The sequence below is a fragment of the Colius striatus genome, chromosome Z (genome assembly GCF_028858725.1).
Source record: "Colius striatus isolate bColStr4 chromosome Z, bColStr4.1.hap1, whole genome shotgun sequence".
NCBI lineage: Eukaryota > Metazoa > Chordata > Aves > Coliiformes > Coliidae > Colius > Colius striatus.
The window spans coordinates 38,849,280-38,873,490 of NC_084790.1; the positions used below are offsets into that span (position 1 = coordinate 38,849,280).

The 24,211-nt window shown below is 59.6% G+C and overlaps 3 protein-coding genes and 1 pseudogene across 3 annotated transcripts; all 4 read left to right on the plus strand.

Moving 5' to 3' along the window:
* The first annotated feature begins 772 nt into the window (after positions 1-772).
* On the plus strand, positions 773-4,212 carry LOC133628861 (tektin-3-like; annotated as a pseudogene).
* A 2,798-nt stretch (positions 4,213-7,010) lies between these two features.
* Positions 7,011-10,451, plus strand: LOC133628851 (tektin-3-like). The gene is made up of 7 exons (XM_062018666.1): positions 7,011-7,589; positions 7,860-7,943; positions 8,051-8,121; positions 8,304-8,447; positions 8,607-8,829; positions 9,415-9,569; positions 10,235-10,451. Exons 1-7 carry the CDS (start codon positions 7,011-7,013, stop codon positions 10,449-10,451), a joined length of 1,473 nt encoding a protein of 490 aa, XP_061874650.1.
* Positions 10,452-13,247: 2,796 nt separating this feature from the next.
* On the plus strand, positions 13,248-16,688 carry LOC133628849 (tektin-3-like). The gene is made up of 7 exons (XM_062018664.1): positions 13,248-13,826; positions 14,097-14,180; positions 14,288-14,358; positions 14,541-14,684; positions 14,844-15,066; positions 15,652-15,806; positions 16,472-16,688. The coding sequence occupies exons 1-7, from the start codon at positions 13,248-13,250 to the stop codon at positions 16,686-16,688; spliced, it is 1,473 nt and encodes a 490-aa protein (XP_061874648.1).
* Positions 16,689-19,486: 2,798 nt separating this feature from the next.
* LOC133628857 (tektin-3-like) lies at positions 19,487-22,927 on the plus strand. The gene is made up of 7 exons (XM_062018673.1): positions 19,487-20,065; positions 20,336-20,419; positions 20,527-20,597; positions 20,780-20,923; positions 21,083-21,305; positions 21,891-22,045; positions 22,711-22,927. Exons 1-7 carry the CDS (start codon positions 19,487-19,489, stop codon positions 22,925-22,927), a joined length of 1,473 nt encoding a protein of 490 aa, XP_061874657.1.
* Positions 22,928-24,211: the final 1,284 nt, after the last annotated feature.

Below are 24,211 nucleotides of genomic sequence, written 5' to 3' on the forward strand. Positions count from 1 at the left end.
GAGCCCCCAGAGTGCCATAGGCAGCTCTCAGGAGCTCAGTCTTCCTGTGTGGTCTTTCCTCCCAGGGTTGCTGCAAGGCTGCTGTTTACAAGACGCTCCGACAAGGCTGTGGGATCTCTCCCTTCCAAGCATGTTCCCTTGGCGTCAGGTGAGCCACAGACCGGTTTTCTTCCTTTGAGATCAAGAGATGGCTGTTCTGGGGGAGGAGGGGGTGGGTCGGTCACCTGTGGGCCCCGTCCTGCAAAGCTCAGCTCCCCTGCAGAGTCCTCAGCCCAGCATTTCATGCTGTGAAGACAGAGAGGATGAGGATGGAGTCCCTGGCCCACAGCTGGTGCTGAGCTGGGAGCGGCTGTGTCTTCACAGCCCTCGGGGCTGGCAATGGAGCTTTTCAAGTGAAAATGATCCCTGGAGGCCTCTGAGGTCAGCAGATACGCCAGCCAAAAGAAAGAGATGGGCAGTGGAGGAGGGGCAAGTGCACTTGCCCTGGACTGACAGATTGAAGGAAGATGAAGGCCCGGTGTCAGCCCTTCTCCTCAGCAGCCGTGGTTTGCTCCTCTGACCTGGTGCTGGATCCCAGCCCCACAGTCCAACCCTGACTTAGGCAAACGCTTGGGGAGGGATTTGCTTTCAAGGGCTTTAGCACAGGCCACGTGTGGGTGCCGTGTGCGTCGCCGTTTGTGCTCTCAGCTGTTGCTGTCAGGCAAGTGCAGGAGCTGACTGAGGGAAGTTGTCTTCTCCCGTCTCCTCTGTGCAGGACACGTCCCGGAAGAGAATGGACCTGCTTGGCTCTCCCTTAACCGCCACATCCGCTCACCCCAAGTCAACTCCTGCCCACTTTCTGCCTGCCATCAGCCCCATGGCTTCGAGCTACAAGAACCGTGCTCCTCGCTACGCCGTGCCGCAGAGCTACGGCCTCCCCTGGATGCCCAGAGCCTACTATAAGGCCGCTGCCACCCACCCCACTCTGGCTCCCTTGTCTGGCACCTGCCAGGGCTTGAGCCCCAGCGAGATGCTGCCTTCTGTGTCAAACAGAACGGCGCTTTTCACCCGCTACAGCCCCGGCGACTGGTACCGCTCCAACCAGAGCAACTACCACGAGGCGGAGACGTCCCGGCGCAAGGCGGAGCTGCTGACGGCTGATACCTCCCGCCTGGTGCAGGACAAATACCAACAGACCAGCAAGAGCCAGGCAGACAACACAAAGAAGCTGGGGCAGCGAGGTCAGCGACATTGAGTTTTGGAAGGCGGAGCTCTGCCACGAGCTGGCAGAGATCATCAAGGAGAGCGATGCCCTGAGAGAGACGAAGGCACGGCTGGAGAGAGCTCTGGCCGAGACAGAGGCCCCTCTCCAGGTGAGCACCCTGTGCGTGGGCCGCAAGCTGTAGCCCACTGCTGCCGCTGCACCAGGGACACGTGTGCTCTCTCCCGGGGCTTTCACGCTGCCGCTGCATGAAACGAGCTCTGCCGCCCATTAGTCGTGGCCTAAACCGGCTGCCCAGGGCGCTGCTTGCCCTTGTCCTCGTCTCTGTGCCCACCTCACTTTCTTGTCTGCCCTGTCCTGAGCCGGGCAGCATCCCTGCGGGAAGCCCTGCAGCCGGCACCAACGGCCTCTCCCCAACAGGTTGCTCGGGAGTGCCTCCTGCAGCGGGAGAAGAGGATGGGCATCGACCTTGTCCATGACGAGGTGGAGAAAGAGCTTTTAACAGTAAGTCTGGACGCAGATCCCGCCTTCCAGTTGAGGTCAGCAGAGCTGTCAGCCGTGACGCTGGAGCGTGGCCTCTGATGGCTTGTGCTTTGCCTCTCTCTGCCCAGGAAGTGGATGGCATCAGGGCCTGCCAGGAGAGGATACAGCTATTCCTGGAGAAGGCAAAAGCCCAGCTCATGTAAGGAGGAGCCCCGTATCTCCCTGGGGAGCGGGCAGTGATGCTGGTGGGAGCACAGAGCTGCCCGGGAGGGATGGGGGGGGTGGTGGGAGGAAGGGAGAAAGGGAGCTGCGCGGCCATGGGACGGGGAGGAGACCGTCCCACCCACACGTGGCCACCACGGCTGTCCCTGTGCGTTTAAGGACCAACCGGGCGGCCCAGCACGAGCTGGAGAAGGACCTGGCCAACAAGCAGGCAGCCCGCCGCATCGACGGCAAGTGCCACCAGCTGAGGAACTGCTCCGACGGCATCAGCTACTACCACGGGGTGCAGCGGGTGGATGCCACGTGAGTGCGCGCCGGGCAGCGCTGGCACCCGGCCGTCCCGGGATGCTCGGTGCCGCTCCCCTTCCCCGACAGGAAAGGCCCCCAGGGAAGGCTGTGTCTGTGCAGGGCCTGGCCTTCCCAGCACGGGCTGACTGCGGGCCTCTCCTTTCCCCCCACCAGCATCTCCGTGCCCGAGTCGTGGGCCAAGTTCAGCGACGACAACATCCTCCAGTCGCAGAGAGAGCGGGTGGCCTCCGCCCAGCTGCGGGACTCCATCGAGAACCTGATGGAGGTGACGGCCACCGAGATGCGGTGCCAGTTCAACAGGGTGAACGTGGCCCTCACCAACCGCATCGCCGAGACGGCCGATGCCAAGAACAAGCTTCGGGCCCACCTGGCCAAGGTAGCCCAACCCCTCCCTGTGTGTGTGATGCCCTCACCTGCCTGGGACACCGACCACCCTCCACGCAGACCTGGCCCGGGAAGAGGCATCACAGAACGATAGAGGGCATTGGTGTGCAGGACCTTTAAGGTCACCTCGTTCCAACTCCCTGCCATGGGCAGCGACACCATCCACCAGCCCAGGTGGCTGCGAGCCCCATCCAGACTGGCCTAGGACACTCCCAGGGCTGGGGCAGCCACTACCAGAAGGTGGTTGTCTTATCACTTGCTGTTTGAAACTCAGAGTATTTGGGACTTTCGCCTGGGTGCAGGGTGAGCTGGCACTGGAACTTTGTCTCCAGGCACACTGTCTGTTGGTTGTGCATCCAGCTGGCACAGCCTGGCAGCACTGCTGCATTTGAGCACCTGCCTCGGAGCACTGGCCCTGGGGGAAAGCCTCAGAGCAGTGCTTGGCACAGTGCTGGGGAACTGAGCAGACCCGTACAAAGTGCTCTTTCTTCTGCAGACAGACGGGAGAAAAGGAACAAGCTGTGGTCACTGGGGAATACGTTTCAAATTTCTGCCTGTGCTTCTCTTTCACGCCAGACGCTGAAGGAAATCTTCCGGACGGAGATGACCATCGAAGTGCTCCGCAAAGCCATCAGGGACAAAGGGCCCCCGATGAAAGTGGCTCAGAGCCGGCTGGACGAGCGCACGCGGAGGCCACAGATGGAGCTGTGCCGGGACCCTGCCCAGCTGCGGTAAGGCGGGAGAGCCGGGCCGGCGGCCCTCGGGGACTCGCTGGGGGTTGGCCCTCGGGAGCAGCACTGCAGGGCAAAAGGGATCACGGGGGCTTTTTCCTGCGTGGGCCCTCCCTCCGTGCACCGACGGGACCAGAAGCGACGAGCTTCCAGCCGCAGGTGCTGGGAGAGCTCCGCAGCCAAGACAGCAGCTGTAACCCCACAGCCTGCACAGCATCTCCCATGCCGGGCCTTTTCCCGTCCTCCACGTGTGTCACGTTCACTGTGGGCCTCTCCCAGCTCTCCTGGTTTGCTCTGTGGGCATCTGCGGGCGTCGGGAGGACGCTTGCCCAGGGAAATGCAGGAAGGGGAAGCAAGAAACCCGCAAAACCAAAGGGGAAGGGGAAACCGCAGCTGCTCCTTCATCATCTGGGGAGCAGGAGCTGCTCCAGAGCTGCGGCTGCGTGTTGTCACGGCTGTAGAGCCGAGTGAGCCGGGCCTCCCTGCCCGAGGCCTGGAGGGGCTCTGCCCTTGGCTCTCCCATGCAGCTGCCCAAAGTGGGGGGTCCGAGTCGGTCTGAGCACGCTGACGGGGAAAAGGCTGTGCCCAAGGGGCTCGTCAGCAACGCCGTGCCAGGAACCAGCCCGTGGGGGGCCTGTTGACGAGGGCTTCTTGCTGTTTTCCAGCCTCGTCAGCGAGGTGCATGAACTCGACGAGACTCTGCAGAGCCTGCGGCAGCGGCTGCAAGAGGCCGAGGACAGCCTGCAGAGGCTGGTTCATGCCAAGGCCACGCTGGAGCACGACCTCTCTGTCAAGGCCAACTCGCTCTTCCTGGACCAGGAGAAGTGCCTGGGGCTACGCAAGGCCTTCCCCAGCACCACGCGGCTGCTCGGCTACGTGTAGGCTGGGCCCCGCGGCCCTCACCGCATCTCCTGTGGGAGCTGTTCCCAGTTTGGCCTGAGCGCACTCCCACTTTTGCTTTGATCCTTTTTGTGGCATAGTTAGATTCTGCTTCCTTCTGAAAGGCCTGAGTGGGAATTAAATGATCGCTTGGGGTGTTACATGGTCTGCCCGGGTTTTCTTTTGCCTTTGGTTTTTCTGCCGCTGCTCTTTCACGGTGGGACAGAGAGCAACCGAAAGGAGGTTGTAGCCAGGTGGGGGTCGATCTCTTCTCTCCAGTAAGGAATGACAGGGCAAGTTGCATCAAGTTGCAGCAGGGGAGGTTTAGATCGGAGATGAGGAGGAATTGTCAGGGACACGGGGACACAGTAAGAGTTCACTGGGGTGGGTTTCACCCAGTAGCTATTAGGAAGAAGCCCAGTGGTTTTGGGAGAGCCACTCTGGACACTTTGCATCACCACGGGCTTGCAGGAGGGCCTGTACGCTCATAGAATCGTAGAACTGTAGGGGTTGGAAGGGACCTCTCGAGACCATCTAGTCCAAGCCCCCTGCCAAAACGCATCCACCTAGATCAGGTCACAGGAACGCGTCCAGGCGGGTTTGGAAGTCCTCCCAGGGAAGGAGCCTCCACACCCTCCCTGGGCAGCCTGTGCCAGTGCTCCCTCACTTCAACTGTAATACAAGGTTTTCTTGTGTTTAAATGGGATCTCTTGTGTTCCAGCTTCATCCCATTGCCCCTTTTCCTGTCACCAGGTACAACAGAAAAAAACTCTGGACTATAGCACTTGGTTTTATTCCACCACTGCCCATAGAATTTGTCACCCTGGAGTCATAATTTTTGAAAGGTTCCTGTCTTGGTGACTGAGCTGGGCTGTCTCCCAGAACACGTAAGTTAATTTGGAAATGGCCACCACTGTTGGCACTTTGCAGAATTAATTGTTCCTTAGGCTTTCAGGGAAATCGGAAACAGCGTTGTTGGGAGCCTATGGGCAGAAGTCCCACCTGGCCGTGAATTCAGCTTCTCACCTGCTGTTTCAGCGCATCCTGAATTCTGCAGAGGCTGTTCACGCTGTCTGCGGACACCCAGGTACTGATCACCTGGGCAGCCAGAGTTAAACTAGCAGTTCTAAGAAAGATCTTGAGATTTTGAAAGAAAGATGTTCAAAACAAAGCCAAGTTGGCATGGAATTACCCGATTCCAGCAATTATTTACTGAAGCACAACTTCTCTGCGAGATCTAGGTACAAGGCACGTAACTCCCATTCTAGGACCAGCAACTTTCATAAATCGCCAACTCACAAAAATTTCTCTGCCCCTGATGCTCTTGCGGACTTTGATTTGTGAGATTTTTGAGATATCCTGAATTAGTTGCTGGGACTTATCTTTATTCATTATACAAAACCACTGGACTGGAACCTACTCAGAATTCTCCACCTGTCTGTAGGCAGTGTAAAAATCTATTTTGATGGCCTTGTTCATCGTGGTGAGAAACCCCAGTGCTCAATGCAGTCTACTTGCTCCCTCACAGAGAGAGCAACTCCATCTCCTTGAGAAGGGGAGGGTGAGGAGAGGCCGGGAGCAGGTTGCCCATTCCTGCATCCAGCCGCCCTCTCAGCTGCTGGGACTGGCCCACGCAGAATGAGGTCACAGAGCCCCCTGCGCCCCTGGCAACGCTCCCTGGGCCTGTGTCCCCGTGTCCCTGACAGGGCCACATTGGCCGTGGGGCCACTGAGCCGACAGCACACGGTGAGCAGCAGCTCCCAGGCACCGCCAGCCCCCTGGGCTGAGCCAGGCTGGGAGCAGCAGGGACGGGACGGGTTTGGGGAAGGACACGTCCCTGCAACACGGCAGCTGCCTGCAACTGCCGCAGGGACCTTCTGTGCCAGGGGCTGACACCTGTACCCACACAAGAGCTTCATGCCCAGCTCAGCAGACCCTCCTGGCCGTTTGCCCTCAGCTGGGGTGTGTTGGGTACATTTGGTGGCCCTCTGCTCAGAAGGGGCTGAGAACCTCCACCTGGAAAGAGAAAGAGCCCCCAGAGTGCCATAGGCAGCTCTCAGGAGCTCAGTCTTCCTGTGTGGTCTTTCCTCCCAGGGTTGCTGCAAGGCTGCTGTTTACAAGACGCTCCGACAAGGCTGTGGGATCTCTCCCTTCCAAGCATGTTCCCTTGGCGTCAGGTGAGCCACAGACCGGTTTTCTTCCTTTGAGATCAAGAGATGGCTGTTCTGGGGGAGGAGGGGGTGGGTCGGTCACCTGTGGGCCCCGTCCTGCAAAGCTCAGCTCCCCTGCAGAGTCCTCAGCCCAGCATTTCATGCTGTGAAGACAGAGAGGATGAGGATGGAGTCCCTGGCCCACAGCTGGTGCTGAGCTGGGAGCGGCTGTGTCTTCACAGCCCTTGGGGCTGGCAATGGAGCTTTTCAAGTGAAAATGATCCCTGGAGGCCTCTGAGGTCAGCAGATACGCCAGCCAAAAGAAAGAGATGGGCAGTGGAGGAGGGGCAAGTGCACTTGCCCTGGACTGACAGATTGAAGGAAGATGAAGGCCTGGTGTCAGCCCTTCTCCTCAGCAGCCGTGGTTTGCTCCTCTGACCTGGTGCTGGATCCCAGCCCCACAGTCCAACCCTGACTTAGGCAAACGCTTGGGGAGGGATTTGCTTTCAAGGGCTTTAGCACAGGCCACGTGTGGGTGCCGTGTGCGTCGCCGTTTGTGCTCTCAGCTGTTGCTGTCAGGCAAGTGCAGGAGCTGACTGAGGGAAGTTGTCTTCTCCCGTCTCCTCTGTGCAGGACACGTCCCGGAAGAGAATGGACCTGCTTGGCTCTCCCTTAACCGCCACATCCGCTCACCCCAAGTCAACTCCTGCCCACTTTCTGCCTGCCATCAGCCCCATGGCTTCGAGCTACAAGAACCGTGCTCCTCGCTACGCCGTGCCGCAGAGCTACGGCCTCCCCTGGATGCCCAGAGCCTACTATAAGGCCGCTGCCACCCACCCCACTCTGGCTCCCTTGTCTGGCACCTGCCAGGGCTTGAGCCCCAGCGAGATGCTGCCTTCTGTGTCAAACAGAACGGCGCTTTTCACCCGCTACAGCCCCGGCGACTGGTACCGCTCCAACCAGAGCAACTACCACGAGGCGGAGACGTCCCGGCGCAAGGCGGAGCTGCTGACGGCTGATACCTCCCGCCTGGTGCAGGACAAATACCAACAGACCAGCAAGAGCCAGGCAGACAACACAAAGAAGCTGGGGCAGCGAGTCAGCGACATTGAGTTTTGGAAGGCGGAGCTCTGCCACGAGCTGGCAGAGATCATCAAGGAGAGCGATGCCCTGAGAGAGACGAAGGCACGGCTGGAGAGAGCTCTGGCCGAGACAGAGGCCCCTCTCCAGGTGAGCACCCTGTGCGTGGGCCGCAAGCTGTAGCCCACTGCTGCCGCTGCACCAGGGACACGTGTGCTCTCTCCCGGGGCTTTCACGCTGCCGCTGCATGAAACGAGCTCTGCCGCCCATTAGTCGTGGCCTAAACCGGCTGCCCAGGGCGCTGCTTGCCCTTGTCCTCGTCTCTGTGCCCACCTCCCCTTTCTTGTCTGCCCTGTCCTGAGCCGGGCAGCATCCCTGCGGGAAGCCCTGCAGCCGGCACCAACGGCCTCTCCCCAACAGGTTGCTCGGGAGTGCCTCCTGCAGCGGGAGAAGAGGATGGGCATCGACCTTGTCCATGACGAGGTGGAGAAAGAGCTTTTAACAGTAAGTCTGGACGCAGATCCCGCCTTCCAGTTGAGGTCAGCAGAGCTGTCAGCCGTGACGCTGGAGCGTGGCCTCTGATGGCTTGTGCTTTGCCTCTCTCTGCCCAGGAAGTGGATGGCATCAGGGCCTGCCAGGAGAGGATACAGCTATTCCTGGAGAAGGCAAAAGCCCAGCTCATGTAAGGAGGAGCCCCGTATCTCCCTGGGGAGCGGGCAGTGATGCTGGTGGGAGCACAGAGCTGCCCGGGAGGGATGGGGGGGGTGGTGGGAGGAAGGGAGAAAGGGAGCTGCGCGGCCATGGGACGGGGAGGAGACCGTCCCACCCACACGTGGCCACCACGGCTGTCCCTGTGCGTTTAAGGACCAACCGGGCGGCCCAGCACGAGCTGGAGAAGGACCTGGCCAACAAGCAGGCAGCCCGCCGCATCGACGGCAAGTGCCACCAGCTGAGGAACTGCTCCGACGGCATCAGCTACTACCACGGGGTGCAGCGGGTGGATGCCACGTGAGTGCGCGCCGGGCAGCGCTGGCACCCGGCCGTCCCGGGATGCTCGGTGCCGCTCCCCTTCCCCGACAGGAAAGGCCCCCAGGGAAGGCTGTGTCTGTGCAGGGCCTGGCCTTCCCAGCACGGGCTGACTGCGGGCCTCTCCTTTCCCCCCACCAGCATCTCCGTGCCCGAGTCGTGGGCCAAGTTCAGCGACGACAACATCCTCCAGTCGCAGAGAGAGCGGGTGGCCTCCGCCCAGCTGCGGGACTCCATCGAGAACCTGATGGAGGTGACGGCCACCGAGATGCGGTGCCAGTTCAACAGGGTGAACGTGGCCCTCACCAACCGCATCGCCGAGACGGCCGATGCCAAGAACAAGCTTCGGGCCCACCTGGCCAAGGTAGCCCAACCCCTCCCTGTGTGTGTGATGCCCTCACCTGCCTGGGACACCGACCACCCTCCACGCAGACCTGGCCCGGGAAGAGGCATCACAGAATGATAGAGGGCATTGGGTGTGCAGGACCTTTAAGGTCACCTCGTTCCAACTCCCTGCCATGGGCAGCGACACCATCCACCAGCCCAGGTGGCTGCGAGCCCCATCCAGACTGGCCTAGGACACTCCCAGGGCTGGGGCAGCCACTACCAGAAGGTGGTTGTCTTATCACTTGCTGTTTGAAACTCAGAGTATTTGGGACTTTCGCCTGGGTGCAGGGTGAGCTGGCACTGGAACTTTGTCTCCAGGCACACTGTCTGTTGGTTGTGCATCCAGCTGGCACAGCCTGGCAGCACTGCTGCATTTGAGCACCTGCCTCGGAGCACTGGCCCTGGGGGAAAGCCTCAGAGCAGTGCTTGGCACAGTGCTGGGGAACTGAGCAGACCCGTACAAAGTGCTCTTTCTTCTGCAGACAGACGGGAGAAAAGGAACAAGCTGTGGTCACTGGGGAATACGTTTCAAATTTCTGCCTGTGCTTCTCTTTCACGCCAGACGCTGAAGGAAATCTTCCGGACGGAGATGACCATCGAAGTGCTCCGCAAAGCCATCAGGGACAAAGGGCCCCCGATGAAAGTGGCTCAGAGCCGGCTGGACGAGCGCACGCGGAGGCCACAGATGGAGCTGTGCCGGGACCCTGCCCAGCTGCGGTAAGGCGGGAGAGCCGGGCCGGCGGCCCTCGGGGACTCGCTGGGGGTTGGCCCTCGGGAGCAGCACTGCAGGGCAAAAGGGATCACGGGGGCTTTTTCCTGCGTGGGCCCTCCCTCCGTGCACCGACGGGACCAGAAGCGACGAGCTTCCAGCCGCAGGTGCTGGGAGAGCTCCGCAGCCAAGACAGCAGCTGTAACCCCACAGCCTGCACAGCATCTCCCATGCCGGGCCTTTTCCCGTCCTCCACGTGTGTCACGTTCACTGTGGGCCTCTCCCAGCTCTCCTGGTTTGCTCTGTGGGCATCTGCGGGCGTCGGGAGGACGCTTGCCCAGGGAAATGCAGGAAGGGGAAGCAAGAAACCCGCAAAACCAAAGGGGAAGGGGAAACCGCAGCTGCTCCTTCATCATCTGGGGAGCGGGAGCTGCTCCAGAGCTGCGGCTGCGTGTTGTCACGGCTGTAGAGCCGAGTGAGCCGGGCCTCCCTGCCCGAGGCCTGGAGGGGCTCTGCCCTTGGCTCTCCCATGCAGCTGCCCAAAGTGGGGGGTCCGAGTCGGTCTGAGCACGCTGACGGGGAAAAGGCTGTGCCCAAGGGGCTCGTCAGCAACGCCGTGCCAGGAACCAGCCCGTGGGGGGCCTGTTGACGAGGGCTTCTTGCTGTTTTCCAGCCTCGTCAGCGAGGTGCATGAACTCGACGAGACTCTGCAGAGCCTGCGGCAGCGGCTGCAAGAGGCCGAGGACAGCCTGCAGAGGCTGGTTCATGCCAAGGCCACGCTGGAGCACGACCTCTCTGTCAAGGCCAACTCGCTCTTCCTGGACCAGGAGAAGTGCCTGGGGCTACGCAAGGCCTTCCCCAGCACCACGCGGCTGCTCGGCTACGTGTAGGCTGGGCCCCGCGGCCCTCACCGCATCTCCTGTGGGAGCTGTTCCCAGTTTGGCCTGAGCGCACTCCCACTTTTGCTTTGATCCTTTTTGTGGTGTAGTTAGATTCTGCTTCCTTCTGAAAGGCCTGAGTGGGAATTAAATGATCGCTTGGGGTGTTACATAGTCTGCCCGGGTTTTCTTTTGCCTTTGGTTTTTCTGCCGCTGCTCTTTCACGGTGGGACAGAGAGCAACCGAAAGGAGGTTGTAGCCAGGTGGGGGTCGATCTCTTCTCTCCAGTAAGGAATGACAGGGCAAGTTGCATCAAGTTGCAGCAGGGGAGGTTTAGATCGGAGATGAGGAGGAATTGTCAGGGACACGGGGACACAGTAAGAGTTCACTGGGGTGGGTTTCACCCAGTAGCTATTAGGAAGAAGCCCAGTGGTTTTGGGAGAGCCACTCTGGACACTTTGCATCACCATGGGCTTGCAGGAGGGCCTGTACGCTCATAGAATCGTAGAACTGTAGGGGTTGGAAGGGACCTCTCGATACCATCTAGTCCAAGCCCCCTGCCAAAACGCATCCACCTAGATCAGGTCACAGGAACGCGTCCAGGCGGGTTTGGAAGTCCTCCCAGGGAAGGAGCCTCCACACCCTCCCTGGGCAGCCTGTGCCAGTGCTCCCTCACTTCAACTGTAATACAAGGTTTTCTTGTGTTTAAATGGGATCTCTTGTGTTCCAGCTTCATCCCATTGCCCCTTTTCCTGTCACCAGGTACAACAGAAAAAAACTGGACTATAGCACTTGGTTTTATTCCACCACTGCCCATAGAATTTGTCACCCTGGAGTCATAATTTTTGAAAGGTTCCTGTCTTGGTGACTGAGCTGGGCTGTCTCCCAGAACACGTAAGTTAATTTGGAAATGGCCACCACTGTTGGCACTTTGCAGAATTAATTGTTCCTTAGACTTTCAGGGAAATCGGAAACAGCGTTGTTGGGAGCCTATGGGCAGAAGTCCCACCTGGCCGTGAATTCAGCTTCTCACCTGCTGTTTCAGCGCATCCTGAATTCTGCAGAGGCTGTTCACGCTGTCTGCGGACACCCAGGTACTGATCACCTGGGCAGCCAGAGTTAAACTAGCAGTTCTAAGAAAGATCTTGAGATTTTGAAAGAAAGATGTTCAAAAGAAAGCCAAGTTGGCATGGAATTACCCAATTCCAGCAATTATTTACTGAAGCACAACTTCTCTGCGAGATCTAGGTACAAGGCACGTAACTCCCATTCTAGGACCAGCAACTTTCATAAATCGCCAACTCACAAAAATTTCTCTGCCCCTGATGCTCTTGCGGACTTTGATTTGTGAGATTTTTGAGATATCCTGAATTAGTTGCTGGGACTTATCTTTATTCATTATACAAAACCACTGGACTGGAACCTACTCAGAATTCTCCACCTGTCTGTAGGCAGTGTAAAAATCTATTTTGATGGCCTTGTTCATCGTGGTGAGAAATCCCAGTGCTCAATGCAGTCTACTTGCTCCCTCACAGAGAGAGCAACTCCATCTCCTTGAGAAGGGGAGGGTGAGGAGAGGCCGGGAGCAGGTTGCCCATTCCTGCATCCAGCCGCCCTCTCAGCTGCTGGGACTGGCCCACGCAGAATGAGGTCACAGAGCCCCCTGCGCCCCTGGCAACGCTCCCTGGGCCTGTGTCCCCGTGTCCCTGACAGGGCCACATTGGCCGTGGGGCCACTGAGCCGACAGCACACGGTGAGCAGCAGCTCCCAGGCACCGCCAGCCCCCTGGGCTGAGCCAGGCTGGGAGCAGCAGGGACGGGACGGGTTTGGGGAAGGACACGTCCCTGCAACACGGCAGCTGCCTGCAACTGCCGCAGGGACCTTCTGTGCCAGGGGCTGACACCTGTACCCACACAAGAGCTTCATGCCCAGCTCAGCAGACCCTCCTGGCCGTTTGCCCTCAGCTGGGGTGTGTTGGGTACATTTGGTGGCCCTCTGCTCAGAAGGGGCTGAGAACCTCCACCTGGAAAGAGAAAGAGCCCCCAGAGTGCCATAGGCAGCTCTCAGGAGCTCAGTCTTCCTGTGTGGTCTTTCCTCCCAGGGTTGCTGCAAGGCTGCTGTTTACAAGACGCTCCGACAAGGCTGTGGGATCTCTCCCTTCCAAGCATGTTCCCTTGGCGTCAGGTGAGCCACAGACCGGTTTTCTTCCTTTGAGATCAAGAGATGGCTGTTCTGGGGGAGGAGGGGGTGGGTCGGTCACCTGTGGGCCCCGTCCTGCAAAGCTCAGCTCCCCTGCAGAGTCCTCAGCCCAGCATTTCATGCTGTGAAGACAGAGAGGATGAGGATGGAGTCCCTGGCCCACAGCTGGTGCTGAGCTGGGAGCGGCTGTGTCTTCACAGCCCTTGGGGCTGGCAATGGAGCTTTTCAAGTGAAAACGATCCCTGGAGGCCTCTGAGGTCAGCAGATACGCCAGCCAAAAGAAAGAGATGGGCAGTGGAGGAGGGGCAAGTGCACTTGCCCTGGACTGACAGATTGAAGGAAGATGAAGGCCCGGTGTCAGCCCTTCTCCTCAGCAGCCGTGGTTTGCTCCTCTGACCTGGTGCTGGATCCCAGCCCCACAGTCCAACCCTGACTTAGGCAAACGCTTGGGGAGGGATTTGCTTTCAAGGGCTTTAGCACAGGCCACGTGTGGGTGCCGTGTGCGTCGCCGTTTGTGCTCTCAGCTGTTGCTGTCAGGCAAGTGCAGGAGCTGACTGAGGGAAGTTGTCTTCTCCCGTCTCCTCTGTGCAGGACACGTCCCGGAAGAGAATGGACCTGCTTGGCTCTCCCTTAACCGCCACATCCGCTCACCCCAAGTCAACTCCTGCCCACTTTCTGCCTGCCATCAGCCCCATGGCTTCGAGCTACAAGAACCGTGCTCCTCGCTACGCCGTGCCGCAGAGCTACGGCCTCCCCTGGATGCCCAGAGCCTACTATAAGGCCGCTGCCACCCACCCCACTCTGGCTCCCTTGTCTGGCACCTGCCAGGGCTTGAGCCCCAGCGAGATGCTGCCTTCTGTGTCAAACAGAACGGCGCTTTTCACCCGCTACAGCCCCGGCGACTGGTACCGCTCCAACCAGAGCAACTACCACGAGGCGGAGACGTCCCGGCGCAAGGCGGAGCTGCTGACGGCTGATACCTCCCGCCTGGTGCAGGACAAATACCAACAGACCAGCAAGAGCCAGGCAGACAACACAAAGAAGCTGGGGCAGCGAGTCAGCGACATTGAGTTTTGGAAGGCGGAGCTCTGCCACGAGCTGGCAGAGATCATCAAGGAGAGCGATGCCCTGAGAGAGACGAAGGCACGGCTGGAGAGAGCTCTGGCCGAGACAGAGGCCCCTCTCCAGGTGAGCACCCTGTGCGTGGGCCGCAAGCTGTAGCCCACTGCTGCCGCTGCACCAGGGACACGTGTGCTCTCTCCCGGGGCTTTCACGCTGCCGCTGCATGAAACGAGCTCTGCCGCCCATTAGTCGTGGCCTAAACCGGCTGCCCAGGGCGCTGCTTGCCCTTGTCCTCGTCTCTGTGCCCACCTCCCCTTTCTTGTCTGCCCTGTCCTGAGCCGGGCAGCATCCCTGCGGGAAGCCCTGCAGCCGGCACCAACGGCCTCTCCCCAACAGGTTGCTCGGGAGTGCCTCCTGCAGCGGGAGAAGAGGATGGGCATCGACCTTGTCCATGACGAGGTGGAGAAAGAGCTTTTAACAGTAAGTCTGGACGCAGATCCCGCCTTCCAGTTGAGGTCAGCAGAGCTGTCAGCCGTGACGCTGGAGCGTGGCCTCTGATGGCTTGTGCTTTGCCTCTCTCTGCCCAGGAAGTGGATGGCATCAGGGCCTGCCAGGAGAGGATACAGCTATTCCTGGAGAAGGCAAAAGCCCAGCTCATGTAAGGAGGAGCCCCGTATCTCCCTGGGGAGCGGGCAGTGATGCCGGTGGGAGCACAGAGCTGCCCGGGAGGGATGGGGGGGGTGGTGGGAGGAAGGGAGAAAGGGAGCTGCGCGGCCATGGGACGGGGAGGAGACCGTCCCACCCACACGTGGCCACCACGGCTGTCCCTGTGCGTTTAAGGACCAACCGGGCGGCCCAGCACGAGCTGGAGAAGGACCTGGCCAACAAGCAGGCAGCCCGCCGCATCGACGGCAAGTGCCACCAGCTGAGGAACTGCTCCGACGGCATCAGCTACTACCACGGGGTGCAGCGGGTGGATGCCACGTGAGTGCGCGCCGGGCAGCGCTGGCACCCGGCCGTCCCGGGATGCTCGGTGCCGCTCCCCTTCCCCGACAGGAAAGGCCCCCAGGGAAGGCTGTGTCTGTGCAGGGCCTGGCCTTCCCAGCACGGGCTGACTGCGGGCCTCTCCTTTCCCCCCACCAGCATCTCCGTGCCCGAGTCGTGGGCCAAGTTCAGCGACGACATCCTCCTCCAGTCGCAGAGAGAGCGGGTGGCCTCCGCCCAGCTGCGGGACTCCATCGAGAACCTGATGGAGGTGACGGCCACCGAGATGCGGTGCCAGTTCAACAGGGTGAACGTGGCCCTCACCAACCGCATCGCCGAGACGGCCGATGCCAAGAACAAGCTTCGGGCCCACCTGGCCAAGGTAGCCCAACCCCTCCCTGTGTGTGTGATGCCCTCACCTGCCTGGGACACCGACCACCCTCCACGCAGACCTGGCCCGGGAAGAGGCATCACAGAATGATAGAGGGCATTGGGTGTGCAGGACCTTTAAGGTCACCTCGTTCCAACTCCCTGCCATGGGCAGCGACACCATCCACCAGCCCAGGTGGCTGCGAGCCCCATCCAGACTGGCCTAGGACACTCCCAGGGCTGGGGCAGCCACTACCAGAAGGTGGTTGTCTTATCACTTGCTGTTTGAAACTCAGAGTATTTGGGACTTTCGCCTGGGTGCAGGGTGAGCTGGCACTGGAACTTTGTCTCCAGGCACACTGTCTGTTGGTTGTGCATCCAGCTGGCACAGCCTGGCAGCACTGCTGCATTTGAGCACCTGCCTCGGAGCACTGGCCCTGGGGGAAAGCCTCAGAGCAGTGCTTGGCACAGTGCTGGGGAACTGAGCAGACCCGTACAAAGTGCTCTTTCTTCTGCAGACAGACGGGAGAAAAGGAACAAGCTGTGGTCACTGGGGAATACGTTTCAAATTTCTGCCTGTGCTTCTCTTTCACGCCAGACGCTGAAGGAAATCTTCCGGACGGAGATGACCATCGAAGTGCTCCGCAAAGCCATCAGGGACAAAGGGCCCCCGATGAAAGTGGCTCAGAGCCGGCTGGACGAGCGCACGCGGAGGCCACAGATGGAGCTGTGCCGGGACCCTGCCCAGCTGCGGTAAGGCGGGAGAGCCGGGCCGGCGGCCCTCGGGGACTCGCTGGGGGTTGGCCCTCGGGAGCAGCACTGCAGGGCAAAAGGGATCACGGGGGCTTTTTCCTGCGTGGGCCCTCCCTCCGTGCACCGACGGGACCAGAAGCGACGAGCTTCCAGCCGCAGGTGCTGGGAGAGCTCCGCAGCCAAGACAGCAGCTGTAACCCCACAGCCTGCACAGCATCTCCCATGCCGGGCCTTTTCCCGTCCTCCACGTGTGTCACGTTCACTGTGGGCCTCTCCCAGCTCTCCTGGTTTGCTCTGTGGGCATCTGCGGGCGTCGGGAGGACGCTTGCCCAGGGAAATGCAGGAAGGGGAAGCAAGAAACCCGCAAAACCAAAGGGGAAGGGGAAACCGCAGCTGCTCCTTCATCATCTGGGGAGCAGGAGCTGCTCCAGAGCTGCGGCTGCGTGTTGTCACGGCTGTAGAGCCGAGTGAGCCGGGCCTCCCTGCCCGAGGCCTGGAGGGGCTCTGCCCTTGGCTCTCCCATGCAGCTGCCCAAAGTGGGGGGTCCGAGTCGGTCTGAGCACGCTGACGGGGAAAAGGCTGTGCCCAAGGGGCTCGTCAGCAACGCCGTGCCAGGAACCAGCCCGTGGGGGGCCTGTTGACGAGGGCTTCTTGCTGTTTTCCAGCCTCGTCAGCGAGGTGCATGAACTCGACGAGACTCTGCAGAGCCTGCGGCAGCGGCTGCAAGAGGCCGAGGACAGCCTGCAGAGGCTGGTTCATGCCAAGGCCACGCTGGAGCACGACCTCTCTGTCAAGGCCAACTCGCTCTTCCTGGACCAGGAGAAGTGCCTGGGGCTACGCAAGGCCTTCCCCAGCACCACGCGGCTGCTCGGCTACGTGTAGGCTGGGCCCCGCGGCCCTCACCGCATCTCCTGTGGGAGCTGTTCCCAGTTTGGCCTGAGCGCACTCCCACTTTTGCTTTGATCCTTTTTGTGGTGTAGTTAGATTCTGCTTCCTTCTGAAAGGCCTGAGTGGGAATTAAATGATCGCTTGGGGTGTTACATGGTCTGCCCGGGTTTTCTTTTGCCTTTGGTTTTTCTGCCGCTGCTCTTTCACGGTGGGACAGAGAGCAACCGAAAGGAGGTTGTAGCCAGGTGGGGGTCGATCTCTTCTCTCCAGTAAGGAATGACAGGGCAAGTTGCATCAAGTTGCAGCAGGGGAGGTTTAGATCGGAGATGAGGAGGAATTGTCAGGGACACGGGGACACAGTAAGAGTTCACTGGGGTGGGTTTCACCCAGTAGCTATTAGGAAGAAGCCCAGTGGTTTTGGGAGAGCCACTCTGGACACTTTGCATCACCATGGGCTTGCAGGAGGGCCTGTACGCTCATAGAATCGTAGAACTGTAGGGGTTGGAAGGGACCTCTCGATACCATCTAGTCCAAGCCCCCTGCCAAAACGCATCCACCTAGATCAGGTCACAGGAACGCGTCCAGGCGGGTTTGGAAGTCCTCCCAGGGAAGGAGCCTCCACACCCTCCCTGGGCAGCCTGTGCCAGTGCTCCCTCACTTCAACTGTAATACAAGGTTTTCTTGTGTTTAAATGGGATCTCTTGTGTTCCAGCTTCATCCCATTGCCCCTTTTCCTGTCACCAGGTACAACAGAAAAAAACTCTGGACTATAGCACTTGGTTTTATTCCACCACTGCCCATAGAATTTGTCACCCTGGAGTCATAATTTTTGAAAGGTTCCTGTCTTGGTGACTGAGCTGGGCTGTCTCCCAGAACACGTAAGTTAATTTGGAAATGGCCACCACTGTTGGCACTTTGCAGAATTAATTGTTCCTTAGACTTTCAGGGAAATCGGAAACAGCGTTGTTGGGAGCCTATGGGCAGAAGTCCCACCTGGCCGTGAATTCAGCTTCTCACCTGCTGTTTCAGCGCATCCTGAATTCTGCAGAGGCTGTTCACGCTGTCTGCGGACACCCAGGTACTGATCACCTGGGCAGCCAGAGTTAAACTAGCAGTTCTAAGAAAGATCTTGAGATTTTGAAAGAAAGATGTTCAAAAGAAAGCCAAGTTGGCATGGAATTACCCAATTCCAGCAATTATTTACTGAAGCACAACTTCTCTGCGAGATCTAGGTACAAGGCACGTAACTCCCATTCTAGGACCAGCAACTTTCATAAATCGCCAACTCACAAAAATTTCTCTGCCCCTGATGCTCTTGCGGACTTTGATTTGTGAGATTTTTGAGATATCCTGAATTAGTTGCTGGGACTTATCTTTATTCATTATACAAAACCACTGGACTGGAACCTACTCAGAATTCTCCACCTGTCTGTAGGCAGTGTAAAAATCTATTTTGATGGCCTTGTTCATCGTGGTGAGAAATCCCAGTGCTCAATGCAGTCTACTTGCTCCCTCACAGAGAGAGCAACTCCATCTCCTTGAGAAGGGGAGGGTGAGGAGAGGCCGGGAGCAGGTTGCCCATTCCTGCATCCAGCCGCCCTCTCAGCTGCTGGGACTGGCCCACGCAGAATGAGGTCACAGAGCCCCCTGCGCCCCTGGCAACGCTCCCTGGGCCTGTGTCCCCGTGTCCCTGACAGGGCCACATTGGCCGTGGGGCCACTGAGCCGACAGCACACGGTGAGCAGCAGCTCCCAGGCACCGCCAGCCCCCTGGGCTGAGCCAGGCTGGGAGCAGCAGGGACGGGACGGGTTTGGGGAAGGACACGTCCCTGCAACACGGCAGCTGCCTGCAACTGCCGCAGGGACCTTCTGTGCCAGGGGCTGACACCTGTACCCACACAAGAGCTTCATGCCCAGCTCAGCAGACCCTCCTGGCCGTTTGCCCTCAGCTGGGGTGTGTTGGGTACATTTGGTGGCCCTCTGCTCAGAAGGGGCTGAGAACCTCCACCTGGAAAGAGAAAGAGCCCCCAGAGTGCCATAGGCAGCTCTCAGGAGCTCAGTCTTCCTGTGTGGTCTTTCCTCCCAGGGTTGCTGCAAGGCTGCTGTTTACAAGACGCTCCGACAAGGCTGTGGGATCTCTCCCTTCCAAGCATGTTCCCTTGGCGTCAGGTGAGCCACAGACCGGTTTTCTTCCTTTGAGATCAAGAGATGGCTGTTCTGGGGGAGGAGGGGGTGGGTCGGTCACCTGTGGGCCCCGTCCTGCAAAGCTCAGCTCCCCTGCAGAGTCCTCAGCCCAGCATTTCATGCTGTGAAGACAGAGAGGATGAGGATGGAGTCCCTGGCCCACAGCTGGTGCTGAGCTGGGAGCGGCTGTGTCTTCACAGCCCTCGGGGCTGGCAATGGAGCTTTTCAAGTGAAAATGATCCCTGGAGGCCTCTGAGGTCAGCAGATACGCCAGCCAAAAGAAAGAGATGGGCAGTGGAGGAGGGGCAAGTGCACTTGCCCTGGACTGACAGATTGAAGGAAGATGAAGGCCCGGTGTCAGCCCTTCTCCTCAGCAGCCATGGTTTGCTCCTCTGACCTGGTGCTGGATCCCAGCCCCACAGTCCAACCCTGACTTAGGCAAACGCTTGGGGAGGGATTTGCTTTCAAGGGCTTTAGCACAGGCCACGTGTGGGTGCCGTGTGCGTCGCCGTTTGTGCTCTCAGCTGTTGCTGTCAGGCAAGTGCAGGAGCTGACTGAGGGAAGTTGTCTTCTCCCGTCTCCTCTGTGCAGGACACGTCCCGGAAGAGAATGGACCTGCTTGGCTCTCCCTTAACCGCCACATCCGCTCACCCCAAGTCAACTCCTGCCCACTTTCTGCCTGCCATCAGCCCCATGGCTTCGAGCTACAAGAACCGTGCTCCTCGCTACGCCGTGCCGCAGAGCTACGGCCTCCCCTGGATGCCCAGAGCCTACTATAAGGCCGCTGCCACCCACCCCACTCTGGCTCCCTTGTCTGGCACCTGCCAGGGCTTGAGCCCCAGCGAGATGCTGCCTTCTGTGTCAAACAGAACGGCGCTTTTCACCCGCTACAGCCCCGGCGACTGGTACCGCTCCAACCAGAGCAACTACCACGAGGCGGAGACGTCCCGGCACAAGGCGGAGCTGCTGACGGCTGATACCTCCCGCCTGGTGCAGGACAAATACCAACAGACCAGCAAGAGCCAGGCAGACAACACAAAGAAGCTGGGGCAGCGAGTCAGCGACATTGAGTTTTGGAAGGCGGAGCTCTGCCACGAGCTGGCAGAGATCATCAAGGAGAGCGATGCCCTGAGAGAGACGAAGGCACGGCTGGAGAGAGCTCTGGCCGAGACAGAGGCCCCTCTCCAGGTGAGCACCCTGTGCGTGGGCCGCAAGCTGTAGCCCACTGCTGCCGCTGCACCAGGGACACGTGTGCTCTCTCCCGGGGCTTTCACGCTGCCGCTGCATGAAACGAGCTCTGCCGCCCATTAGTCGTGGCCTAAACCGGCTGCCCAGGGCGCTGCTTGCCCTTGTCCTCGTCTCTGTGCCCACCTCCCCTTTCTTGTCTGCCCTGTCCTGAGCCGGGCAGCATCCCTGCGGGAAGCCCTGCAGCCGGCACCAACGGCCTCTCCCCAACAGGTTGCTCGGGAGTGCCTCCTGCAGCGGGAGAAGAGGATGGGCATCGACCTTGTCCATGACGAGGTGGAGAAAGAGCTTTTAACAGTAAGTCTGGACGCAGATCCCGCCTTCCAGTTGAGGTCAGCAGAGCTGTCAGCCGTGACGCTGGAGCGTGGCCTCTGATGGCTTGTGCTTTGCCTCTCTCTGCCCAGGAAGTGGATGGCATCAGGGCCTGCCAGGAGAGGATACAGCTATTCCTGGAGAAGGCAAAAGCCCAGCTCATGTAAGGAGGAGCCCCGTATCTCCCTGGGGAGCGGGCAGTGATGCTGGTGGGAGCACAGAGCTGCCCGGGAGGGATGGGGGGGGTGGTGGGAGGAAGGGAGAAAGGGAGCTGCGCGGCCATGGGACGGGGAGGAGACCGTCCCACCCACACGTGGCCACCACGGCTGTCCCTGTGCGTTTAAGGACCAACCGGGCGGCCCAGCACGAGCTGGAGAAGGACCTGGCCAACAAGCAGGCAGCCCGCCGCATCGACGGCAAGTGCCACCAGCTGAGGAACTGCTCCGACGGCATCAGCTACTACCACGGGGTGCAGCGGGTGGATGCCACGTGAGTGCGCGCCGGGCAGCGCTGGCACCCGGCCGTCCCGGGATGCTCGGTGCCGCTCCCCTTCCCCGACAGGAAAGGCCCCCAGGGAAGGCTGTGTCTGTGCAGGGCCTGGCCTTCCCAGCACGGGCTGACTGCGGGCCTCTCCTTTCCCCCCACCAGCATCTCCGTGCCCGAGTCGTGGGCCAAGTTCAGCGACGACAACATCCTCCAGTCGCAGAGAGAGCGGGTGGCCTCCGCCCAGCTGCGGGACTCCATCGAGAACCTGATGGAGGTGACGGCCACCGAGATGCGGTGCCAGTTCAACAGGGTGAACGTGGCCCTCACCAACCGCATCGCCGAGACGGCCGATGCCAAGAACAAGCTTCGGGCCCACCTGGCCAAGGTAGCCCAACCCCTCCCTGTGTGTGTGATGCCCTCACCTGCCTGGGACACCGACCACCCTCCACGCAGACCTGGCCCGGGAAGAGGCATCACAGAACAATAGAGGGCATTGGGTGTGCAGGACCTTTAAGGTCACCTCGTTCCAACTCCCTGCCATGGGCAGCGACACCATCCACCAGCCCAGGTGGCTGCGAGCCCCATCCAGACTGGCCTAGGACACTCCCAGGGCTGGGGCAGCCACTACCAGAAGGTGGTTGTCTTATCACTTGCTGTTTGAAACTCAGAGTATTTGGGACTTTCGCCTGGGTGCAGGGTGAGCTGGCACTGGAACTTTGTCTCCAGGCACACTGTCTGTTGGTTGTGCATCCAGCTGGCACAGCCTGGCAGCACTGCTGCATTTGAGCACCTGCCTCGGAGCACTGGCCCTGGGGGAAAGCCTCAGAGCAGTGCTTGGCACAGTGCTGGGGAACTGAGCAGACCCGTACAAAGTGCTCTTTCTTCTGCAGACAGACGGGAGAAAAGGAACAAGCTGTGGTCACTGGGGAATACGTTTCAAATTTCTGCCTGTGCTTCTCTTTCACGCCAGACGCTGAAGGAAATCTTCCGGACGGAGATGACCATCGAAGTGCTCCGCAAAGCCATCAGGGACAAAGGGCCCCCGATGAAAGTGGCTCAGAGCCGGCTGGACGAGCGCACGCGGAGGCCACAGATGGAGCTGTGCCGGGACCCTGCCCAGCTGCGGTAAGGCGGGAGAGCCGGGCCGGCGGCCCTCGGGGACTCGCTGGGGGTTGGCCCTCGGGAGCAGCACTGCAGGGCAAAAGGGATCACGGGGGCTTTTTCCTGCGTGGGCCCTCCCTCCGTGCACCGACGGGACCAGAAGCGACGAGCTTCCAGCCGCAGGTGCTGGGAGAGCTCCGCAGCCAGGACGGCAGCTGTAACCCCACAGCCTGCGCAGCATCTCCCATGCCGGGCCTTTTCCCGTCCTCCACGTGTGTCACGTTCACTGTGGGCCTCTCCCAGCTCTCCTGGTTTGCTCTGTGGGCATCTGCGGGCATCGGGAGGACGCTTGCCCAGGGAAATGCAGGAAGGGGAAGCAAGAAACCCGCAAAACCAAAGGGGAAGGGGAAACCGCAGCTGCTCCTTCATCATCTGGGGAGCGGGAGCTGCTCCAGAGCTGCGGCTGCGTGTTGTCACGGCTGTAGAGCCGAGTGAGCCGGGCCTCCCTGCCCGAGGCCTGGAGGGGCTCTGCCCTTGGCTCTCCCATGCAGCTGCCCAAAGTGGGGGGTCCGAGTCGGTCTGAGCACGCTGACGGGGAAAAGGCTGTGCCCAAGGGGCTCGTCAGCAACGCCGTGCCAGGAACCAGCCCGTGGGGGGCCTGTTGACGAGGGCTTCTTGCTGTTTTCCAGCCTCGTCAGCGAGGTGCATGAACTCGACGAGACTCTGCAGAGCCTGCGGCAGCGGCTGCAAGAGGCCGAGGACAGCCTGCAGAGGCTGGTTCATGCCAAGGCCACGCTGGAGCACGACCTCTCTGTCAAGGCCAACTCGCTCTTCCTGGACCAGGAGAAGTGCCTGGGGCTACGCAAGGCCTTCCCCAGCACCACGCGGCTGCTCGGCTACGTGTAGGCTGGGCCCCGCGGCCCTCACCGCATCTCCTGTGGGAGCTGTTCCCAGTTTGGCCTGAGCGCACTCCCACTTTTGCTTTGATCCTTTTTGTGGTGTAGTTAGATTCTGCTTCCTTCTGAAAGGCCTGAGTGGGAATTAAATGATCGCTTGGGGTGTTACATGGTCTGCCCGGGTTTTCTTTTGCCTTTGGTTTTTCTGCCGCTGCTCTTTCACGGTGGGACAGAGAGCAACCGAAAGGAGGTTGTAGCCAGGTGGGGGTCGATCTCTTCTCTCCAGTAAGGAATGACAGGGCAAGTTGCATCAAGTTGCAGCAGGGGAGGTTTAGATCGGAGATGAGGAGGAATTGTCAGGGACACGGGGACACAGTAAGAGTTCACTGGGGTGGGTTTCACCCAGTAGCTATTAGGAAGAAGCCCAGTGGTTTTGGGAGAGCCACTCTGGACACTTTGCATCACCACGGGCTTGCAGGAGGGCCTGTACGCTCATAGAATCGTAGAACTGTAGGGGTTGGAAGGGACCTCTCGAGACCATCTAGTCCAAGCCCCCTGCCAAAACGCATCCACCTAGATCAGGTCACAGGAACGCGTCCAGGCGGGTTTGGAAGTCCTCCCAGGGAAGGAGCCTCCACACCCTCCCTGGGCAGCCTGTGCCAGTGCTCCCTCACTTCAACTGTAATACAAGGTTTTCTTATGTTTAAATGGGATCTCTTGTGTTCCAGCTTCATCCCATTGCCCCTTTTCCTGTCACCAGGTACAACAGAAAAAAACTCTGGACTATAGCATTTGGTTTTATTTTTTTAATTTTTTTTTTTTTTCTTACTCAGAATTCTCCACCTGTCTGTAGGCAGTGTAAAAATCTATTTTGATGGCCTTGTTCATCGTGGTGAGAAACCCCAGTGCTCAATGCAGTCTAATTGCTCCCTCACAGTGAAAGCAACTCCATCTCCTTGCTTGTTTGGCCTGTCTTTCCTGAACTATACACAGCCCTCCATGGCTGTGTTCCACTCATGGGAGCCATCCTACCACGTCTCAGTGACCACAGTGAGGTTGTAGCCCCGCATCTGCATCCACATCTCCAGTTCCTCCTGCTTAGTCCCGAGGCTGCGTGCGTTGGTGTACAGACAAGGTAGGGGCTTACTTGAACAGGCAGGTTTCCCTGGATTGATGGAAGAGGATCCATCCTCCCTGATTTGGTACCCCCTCAGGGTGGTCAGCCTTCTGCATCTCCTCGTAGTGTGCAGCTGAGGAGCATCATCATTTCATTTCGTGTTAGATGGGGTGCCGT

Coding starts and splice junctions, on each gene's coding strand:
- LOC133628851 (XM_062018666.1), top strand. CDS start 7,011: ATGGACCTGCTTGGCTCTCCCTTAACCGCCACATCCGCTCACCCCAAG. Junction 7,590..7,859: donor AGACAGAGGCCCCTCTCCAG/GTGAGCACCCTG, acceptor TCTCCCCAACAG/GTTGCTCGGGAGTGCCTCCT. Junction 7,944..8,050: donor TGGAGAAAGAGCTTTTAACA/GTAAGTCTGGAC, acceptor CTCTCTGCCCAG/GAAGTGGATGGCATCAGGGC.
- LOC133628849 (XM_062018664.1), top strand. CDS start 13,248: ATGGACCTGCTTGGCTCTCCCTTAACCGCCACATCCGCTCACCCCAAG. Junction 15,067..15,651: donor TTCGGGCCCACCTGGCCAAG/GTAGCCCAACCC, acceptor CTTTCACGCCAG/ACGCTGAAGGAAATCTTCCG. Junction 15,807..16,471: donor CGGGACCCTGCCCAGCTGCG/GTAAGGCGGGAG, acceptor GCTGTTTTCCAG/CCTCGTCAGCGAGGTGCATG.
- LOC133628857 (XM_062018673.1), top strand. CDS start 19,487: ATGGACCTGCTTGGCTCTCCCTTAACCGCCACATCCGCTCACCCCAAG. Junction 20,420..20,526: donor TGGAGAAAGAGCTTTTAACA/GTAAGTCTGGAC, acceptor CTCTCTGCCCAG/GAAGTGGATGGCATCAGGGC. Junction 21,306..21,890: donor TTCGGGCCCACCTGGCCAAG/GTAGCCCAACCC, acceptor CTTTCACGCCAG/ACGCTGAAGGAAATCTTCCG.